This window comes from Protobothrops mucrosquamatus, unplaced genomic scaffold, assembly GCF_001527695.2.
Source record: "Protobothrops mucrosquamatus isolate PMUCROS unplaced genomic scaffold, P.Mucros_1.0 scaffold3770, whole genome shotgun sequence".
Lineage (NCBI taxonomy): Eukaryota > Metazoa > Chordata > Lepidosauria > Squamata > Viperidae > Protobothrops > Protobothrops mucrosquamatus.
In genome coordinates this window covers 99,844-107,753 of record NW_015389723.1, presented here as the reverse complement: position 1 = coordinate 107,753, position 7,910 = coordinate 99,844, and the positions used below count along the sequence as shown (strand labels likewise).

The 7,910-nt window shown below is 42.0% G+C and overlaps 1 protein-coding gene across 1 annotated transcript in view; it reads left to right on the top strand.

The window, feature by feature from the left end:
• Window positions 1-2,103: 2,103 nt before the first annotated feature.
• Window positions 2,104-7,910, top strand: part of LOC107298168 (small G protein signaling modulator 2) — a gene marked incomplete at its 3' end in the record, with an annotated part of 98,867 nt that continues 93,060 nt past the window's right edge. Inside the window, exon 1 of the mRNA XM_029286468.1 lies at window positions 2,104-2,167. Coding sequence (XP_029142301.1) covers window positions 2,104-2,167 — 64 coding nt within the window. The remainder of the gene's footprint in view (window positions 2,168-7,910) is intronic.

Below are 7,910 nucleotides of genomic sequence, written 5' to 3'. Positions count from 1 at the left end.
GCCGCCAACTGATCATCCAGTGTCAGCCGTGAATCCAGGAGGACACCCAGATTGCGTACCCTATCCGAGGGGGCCAAAGTTTCGCCCCCTATAGTCAGCGATGGAGTCAGCTGACTATGCCGAGGCGCCGGTAGCCACAGCCACTCGGTCTTGGAAGGGTTGAGCCTGAGTCTGTTCCTCCCCATCCAGACCCTCACAGCCTCCAGGCACCGGGTCATCACGTCAAGGGCATCGTTGGGGTGGCCCGGGGTGGATATGTACAGCTGAGTATCATCAGTTGCCACAAAGAAGAGGGAGTCAATCTATTCTCCAGAGCACCTGAAGAAGCAACGGATGGAAACTAATCAAGGAGAGAAGCAATCTAGAACTAAGGAGAAATTTCCTGACAGAACAATTAATCAGTGGAATAGCTGGTCTTCAGAAGTTGTAGATGCTCCAACACTGGAAATTTTTAATAAGAGGTTGGACAACCATTTGTCTGAAAATAGTATAGAGTTTCCTGCCTGAGCAGGGGGTTGGACTAGAAGACCTCCAAGGTCCCTTCCAATTCTGTTATTCTGTAAAGTACTGATATTAAGAAAGCCTGAAGGTGAATTGAAGCAGAGAGTGTGTGTTTGTGTGTGAGTGTCTCTGTGTGTAGGCAATGCTGATAGGGCAGGTGATATTGGGCTAGAACAGGGGTAGGCAACCTCGGCTCTTTTATGATTCATGGACTTCAACTCCCAGAATTCCTGAGTCAGCTATGCTGACTCGGGAATTCTGGGAGTTGAAGTCCATGAGTCATAAAAGAGCCGAGGTTGCCTACCCCTGGGCTAGAAGATAAGCAATCTAGGTATTTACTTATTTATATACCACCTTTATTACTTGTATAAATAATCCAAGGTTGAGAGCATACCTAATTCACCTTCTTCTTCCTATTTTCCACACAACAACCCTCTGAGGTGGGTAGGTTCAGAGAGAGTAACTGGCCCAAAGTTACCCAGCTGGCTTTCATGATTTAGGTGGGACTAGAACTCTCCATCTGCTGGTGATAGGCCCAAAGTCACCCAGTGTCACTCAGCTGGCTTTTATGCCTAAAGTGGGACTAGAATTTTCCATTTCTTGTTGAATGGCCCAAAGTCACCCAGCCGGCTTTCATGGCTAAGGCGGGACTAGAATTCTCTATTTTTTGGTGATTGGTCCAAAGTCACCCAGCCAGCTTTCCTGCCTAAGGCAGCCTTCTGGTTTCTAATCTGGAGCCTTCCCCACAGGGGTAGGCAACCTTGGCTCTTTTATGATTCGTGGACTACAACTCCCAGAATTCCTGAGCCAGCATGGCTGGCTCAGGAATTCTGGGAGTCGAAGTCCACGAGTCATAAAAGAGCCAAGGTTGCCTACCCCAAGTGGCTTTTGGTATGTTACCTTCAATGTTAAGTCAACTTCTTGGCTTTCTGCATTCGGAGGTTGAAAAGAAGATTCCATTTCTAGCATCTCCGGTTGTTAAAAGAAATATGGAGCAAATGATGACAAACCATATTCCTGCTGAAAATCCTAGCAAGTCATTGCCAGGAAGAGAGTGAGTCATTGTACTTTGGGATGGTTTTTTTTTTTTTAATGAAAAATGGACTAAAATATTTTTTACAAATAAATAATACAGCTGTAGTTGGAGATCCAGGTTGAAATCTATCTTTAGCCTATAGAAACAAATTGAGTTTGTGTCAATCTACCCCTTCCAACCAAATCTACCCCACTGAGTTATTTTTATGTGAATACAATGAAAGGTAATTTGTGTGTAAACCATCGAGTTTCTTGAGGGAAGACAGGAATTCAACAACTTGTCTTTATTAGGCTTTAAAATACTTTATTTTGTGACCTGCATAACATAGCAAACACATGTAAAATCAGCAGATGCTTTATTTTGACTATGCTGCTCTGGCATACTGATTGGGGAATTCTGGGAATTAATCCACATATCTTAATTGGCCAAATTTGAAAAAAAAACACACTGGTTTAGTCCTATGTAAAAATCCAGCATTAGTTTGACCCGGAAGGACATTATGTCTATCAATTTCAGTTCCTATGAATAACCTTTTACATTCTTTTTATTTTCAGGTCAAGCAAATAATGGAAGAAGCTGTCACCAAGAAGTTTGTGCATGAAGATAGCAGTCATATCATTGCCCTGTGCGGTAAGGGGTGAAGGNGATTTTTCTGCTTTGTGAACATATTTTGCTGTCAATGGTATCTCAGTGATATCACAATATCCCAGAATAGAGCCAAGAGATATGTTCAGAATCCTTGTCTCATGTTCCCAGAAGACATTCACACAATCTGCTTACTTGAATTAACAATCATCATTTACCCCAGTGTTTCCCAACCTTGGCAGCTTTAAGATATGTGAACATCAACTCCCAGAATTCCCCAAACAGCCATGCTGGCTGGGGAATTCTGCGAGTTGACGTCCACATATCTTAAAGCTGTCAAGGTTGGGAAATGCTGATTTACTCAAACCAATTCTCTGGCATGAAAAGTAGACTACTGAGTGAGCCACATGGGTTAAAATATACTCCGCTAATTTATGATTCGTTGTGTTTTCTGAGTAGAACAAGCACCAGTCAATGTGATGTAGTGGGCAAGATGCTGGATTAGGACTAGGGGACCCCCCCTCAATCTGTGGAAATTTTGGCTAGTCCATCTCTCTCAGTTTGGCCTACTTATAGGGTTGTGGTTTTGGAGATAAAATGAAATTATAACTCTTTGAGCTCCTGCAGTCAAGGCAAATTATTGATCTCTCATTTATCTATTTTGTTCCATGTTATCAGCTGAAATCTGGTTGGGGATGATGGTTGGGGGTAGATCAGGGATAGGAGGCTGAAATTTGTGTCACCCTGAGCCATGGAAGCTCACTTCATGATTTGGAGCCTGTACGTTTCTCTCAGCCTATTCTACCTCACAGGGTTTTTTTGTGGGAAAAAAATGAGAGGATAAAATGCTGTGTATGCCACCTTGGGTTCCTGCAGGAAAAAGTGACCTAAAATCTAATAAATAAAATAAATCATTTTATGCCACTTTAATAGGAAGTTAAAGTCTTCCTGTTATTGCAGGAGTTGAAGTCCACAAGTCTTAAAGTGGCCAGGTTTGAGGACCCGTGTGTTATTGGATAGCTCAGACTCAAAGAATGATCACTCCACGGCCTTACAAGCATGTTGGAGTAACAATCTTGAGAAAGGACCGTGAAACTTTTAAAACCAGAATCGGCAACTAGTAGAGCAGAGCCAAAGTAGACTAGCCTTCCTACAAATCCAAAATTTGACCTGGGGATCTGCCTGATAAGACCATTTTTACTAAAGAGAGCTACCGTAGATTAGAGCAGTGTTTCTCAACCTTGGTTACTTTTTAAGATGTGTGGACTTCATCTACCAGAATTCCCTAGCCAGCATGCTGACTGGGGAATTCTGGGAGTTGAAGTCCACATATCATAAAATTAATTGAAATCAATTAAAATCAATGCTGTAAAAAGCATTTCATTATTTTTGTATTATAACATATTTTAATCTTTTGGGTTTTGGTTAGAATTCTCATTTAAAAATTTAGTATCATGCAGCATTCTGTTTTGCTTTATTTCAGCTTCTGTGTAATTGGCTTATCGTATCTTTCTTTGGTTGTCCTATATAAACTCTGCCATTTAACTCAACAAAATTTGGTCAATGAAGAATCGTATTGCATTCAGTTATCTAAGGGTTTGATCAATGCTTCATTTTATCCAAAATTTGCTTATCTATTTCTCTTTCTGAGAATAATTGCTTTTCATAGCCAAGCCACAAAAGGGTAAAGATTTGCGTCCTTTTTTTTAAATGAATGCAGCATTTATATATTTTGGAAATAGTATTTTTTCCCTCAACTGACAGTGTAACAAAAGAAAGGAGAAACAAAAGACACAAACTGTGTGTGTGTGTGTGTTTCTCACTCACTTTGGAATAATAATAAAAGCAGCTGTTCAAAGACCCAGTTACTTAATCCAGATACAATGGGCATTTATTTTTATCTCATTCTGAACCATTCTTCCTGCTCTCCTTTTTCATTAAAAAAAATTATTCACAGCTGTGAAATCAAAAACTGTCATGCCAGGGCTCAAGTCTCATCATTGTCAAATGCCCCAGTGATTTATTTAAAGGATGGTTGGAGAGATCAACGTCAGCTTCTGAAATAAAACGTTTGTCCATTTTGGTTCTTTTCCACTGTAGTAAAAAGGGATTGTAATCTTGCCAAACCAGGGTTGGAAATGCAGAAGTGAAATTTGTTCCAAAGTTGCTTTTCAAAAGGCAACTGGAGTTTCTTGGGTTTTTTTTTCTTGAAGATGTTTCGCTTCTCAACCAAGAAGTTTCTTCAGTTCTGACTGAATGGTGGAGAATAGAAGGATTTATAATATATTCTTTGCAGTCATCTGATCCTTAGCACTCTGAAGATCAATCATTAGCTACCCAGTCTAGCCAGTTATCCAATCAGAACTGAAGAAGCTTCTTGGATAAAAAGCGAAATGTTTTCAAGGAGAACAACCGATGGCCTTTTGAAAAACCAGCTTTGGGACAACCATCACCTGGATGACTGAGAATCTCCATAGATATGCAGAAGTGAAAATTTGGAGGTCTCTCCCTTTTTAAAGGGAGGAGAGGGGAGCTGTATAAACCTGTGCTTTGCCCTGATTTGCTTATGTTCAATTCAGTTCAATTTTTTGCAGCCCTAAGGCTAGATACAAATACAATCTTGAATAAAAGAAATATTACATCATTTTATATATTTGTGTGTGTATGTGTGCGTGCGTGCATATGTGTAGACCAGACATGTCAAACACAAGGCCCCGGGGGCCAGATGCGACCCGCGAAGTGGTTTCATGTGGCCCGCGAAGCCATCCTGGAAACAGTGAGGGAACGGCCCCCGCTGCCTTGGCCCCGGCCCAGGCCGGCCGGGAGCCAAGGTACAATTTTGTGGTGGCCATCTATCCTGAAACGCATTCAGTCTTAGTTCCACAAGGCCGCCTGGAAACAGCGAGGAACCAGCCCCTGCCGCGTCGGCCCCGCCCCCTGGGTGCATGCTGGGGAGGTGTCACCCTTTGTGAGGAATGAAGAAATGGACCATCGCCTGTAAGTGGCCAGCAAATGGCCCTCGCCTACTTCACATATCTGGCTTGATGGGCTCTGCCCCGGTCCCACCTCTTTCTGCGAGAGACCCTCAGATCTGTCCCACTCCTGCCCAGGCCCCCACAGGCACTCTTGACGCAAATGATGTAGAGCTGGCCACGCCCATCCAGTAGGCCACACCCACGCCATCCACACCCACCCAGTAGGCCGCCCCCCCCCGAGGGCAACTGCAATGCTGATGCGGCCCTCAATGAAATTGAGTTTGACACCCCTGGTGTAGACACACATACACTTACGCACAGACATATATAGGTAGTCCTCGACTTACAACAGTTCATTTAGTGACCATTCAACTGAAAAAAGTGACTTATGATCATTTTTCATACTTCTGACTGTTGTTACAGCCCCGTGGTCATGTGATCAAAATTTGGACACTTGGCAACTGACTCATATTTATGACGGTCGCAGTGTCCCAGGATCATGTGATCCTCTTTTGCAACCTTCTGGCAAGCAAAGTCAGAGAGGAAGTCAAATTCACTTTACAACCATGTTGCTAACCAGACAACTGTAGTGATTCACTTAACAACTGTGGCAAGAAAAGTCATCAAATGGAGCAAGGCTCACTTTACAATGGTCTTGCTTAGCAACAGAATTTTTGGGCTCAATTGTGGTCATAAGTCGAGGACTACCTGTAGGAGAAAAACAATAAGTACAGTGGAGTCTAAAAATTTTAGCAAATGGCATGAAATACATGGATAACATAATCCAATTTTCTTTCCACTGGGATTTTATATCAAAGTTACTTATGCAACTGCTGAGCCGATATCAATGGGTATTTCTGGATTTAAGCCTTCTAGTTGGTTTATTGGAGTGCACCGGTAGTTGTGAATTACTAACTTTTTTTTTTGTATACTCAAGATGTGCATCTTGTTGTCGTAAGGCTGGTGGGTCAATATGACTCAGTACAGGAAGCCTCGGTCTAAAAATAATTAAGAACATAGTTACTAAAAGATTTGTTTATGCTGAAATTGTTTATTTACAGTCCAAGACTCATAATTAAAAATACATGAGATACAGCAAATAAAACTCATACTGTATTATTGCATCTCTCCTCTCCAAGCTTTATGAGCTGACAGCCTGACATTAGCAACGTGGGGGTGGGAGGGAAGCGGGAAGGATTGGAATGCAAGGAAGAAAGGGTGGGGGATGGAATTTCAGCTGCACCTTATGAGAAGCTTCAGTCAGCCAAGGTCAACTATCCATAGGCAGAGCTGGGAATTGACAACCTATTTCCTAAACAATATACAAACACCTAATTGGACATTTGCAGATAAGGGGGGGGGGGTTGGGAGAGAGAGGAAAATTTACTTTTTGTTGTTTGTGTGGGAAAACCTCAGATTCAACTTGCGCTACTTCTGTAACCACTTAAGCTTCAGTAAAGTATATTCTTGGCAAAAACAAATGGGCAGGAATCTTTCTTTGCTAGATGACTGAATGGGACAGTTGACAAGTTATATTCTCGCGAATAAACTGAGAATTTTAGAATTTAGATGTCAAAATGCACCACAAAAATTGACATTCTGATCCACAGATGGGCTTATCTGCAAGTATAAAGGGTAATACTTATTTTTAAAGTACCCATATATATCCCATATATTCTTGCAGATAAGCCCATCTGGGGATAAGGTGACTCTTATTAACCAAAATACTATGAAAAATGGATAATCCATGGATTACCCATGTTTAAGGCAATTGTGAAAATTAAAACACAGAACATTTTGAAGGTCAGCTTATCTGTGGGCGGTGTATTTTTCACGGTATTTTGGTTAAAAATTCAAGAGTCAGTCTGCAGATGGATTCATAGGCAAGCATATTCATTTAAAAAAATACAGGATAGGCATGAAACATATGGTGCATAAAGGTGCATCGGACAACTTCTACCATGGATGGATGGATGGATGGATGGTGTTCCATCATTTTATTTTATTTTACTCCTAGGAACCACATAGATAGATCTTCTCCAAAATGACCTGTTTCCAACTGGCCCAACATTGTTCTCTTCTTCACTTTCATTCCATCTTTCCCAGCATAAGACCTTCTGCAGGGCACCTAGGTCTTTGAATAATGTGTCCAAATCCATAAACCACAGTTATAGATTTTTTATAAATAAATTTCAGTCTTCCAGGAGGTATGGAGCATTGGCCACAAAGAAGAAGGCTGGTGGCATCATGGTCATAAAAAACCCCCAATTTTTCTAACAATAGACAGTATAAAAGATGTAGCTTTTTGTTATATCTGAAATGGGTCAAAATAGAAATCCAAGTTGTGATCTCCACAGTGTTATGCAAGGTTTGTGCCTCTGCGTCTCCTCTTAACATGCTGAATCAGGGATGAGCATCCTTGTGGTTTGAGACTGTTTTTCTTAGATGTGCCCCCGTTTCACAAGATGAAAAGAATGGCAGAGTCGTTAGGGAAGACTCAGCAGAGCTGAAGGGCACCCAGTTGGGAAAGGCTGAATAAGGCTTGAGGGCCCACTGAAATGCCCTAGAGTTGGACTGACAGAGAAACCTTTACATACATGCATACATACATACATACACAGGGCTTTTTTTCTCAGAGAAAAGGTGGTGGAACTCACCTCCCTCCCCTGGCCACGCCCCCACCCAAACCTGGCCACGCCCTCATCAAACCCTAGGACCGCCCCTTTAGAGAACAGGAATGCAAGTAAAATTTGGGAGGGGCTATAACCTTAGCCTATTTCCCGCGCTTGGTGGGAAACCCCGCCCTCCTCTGC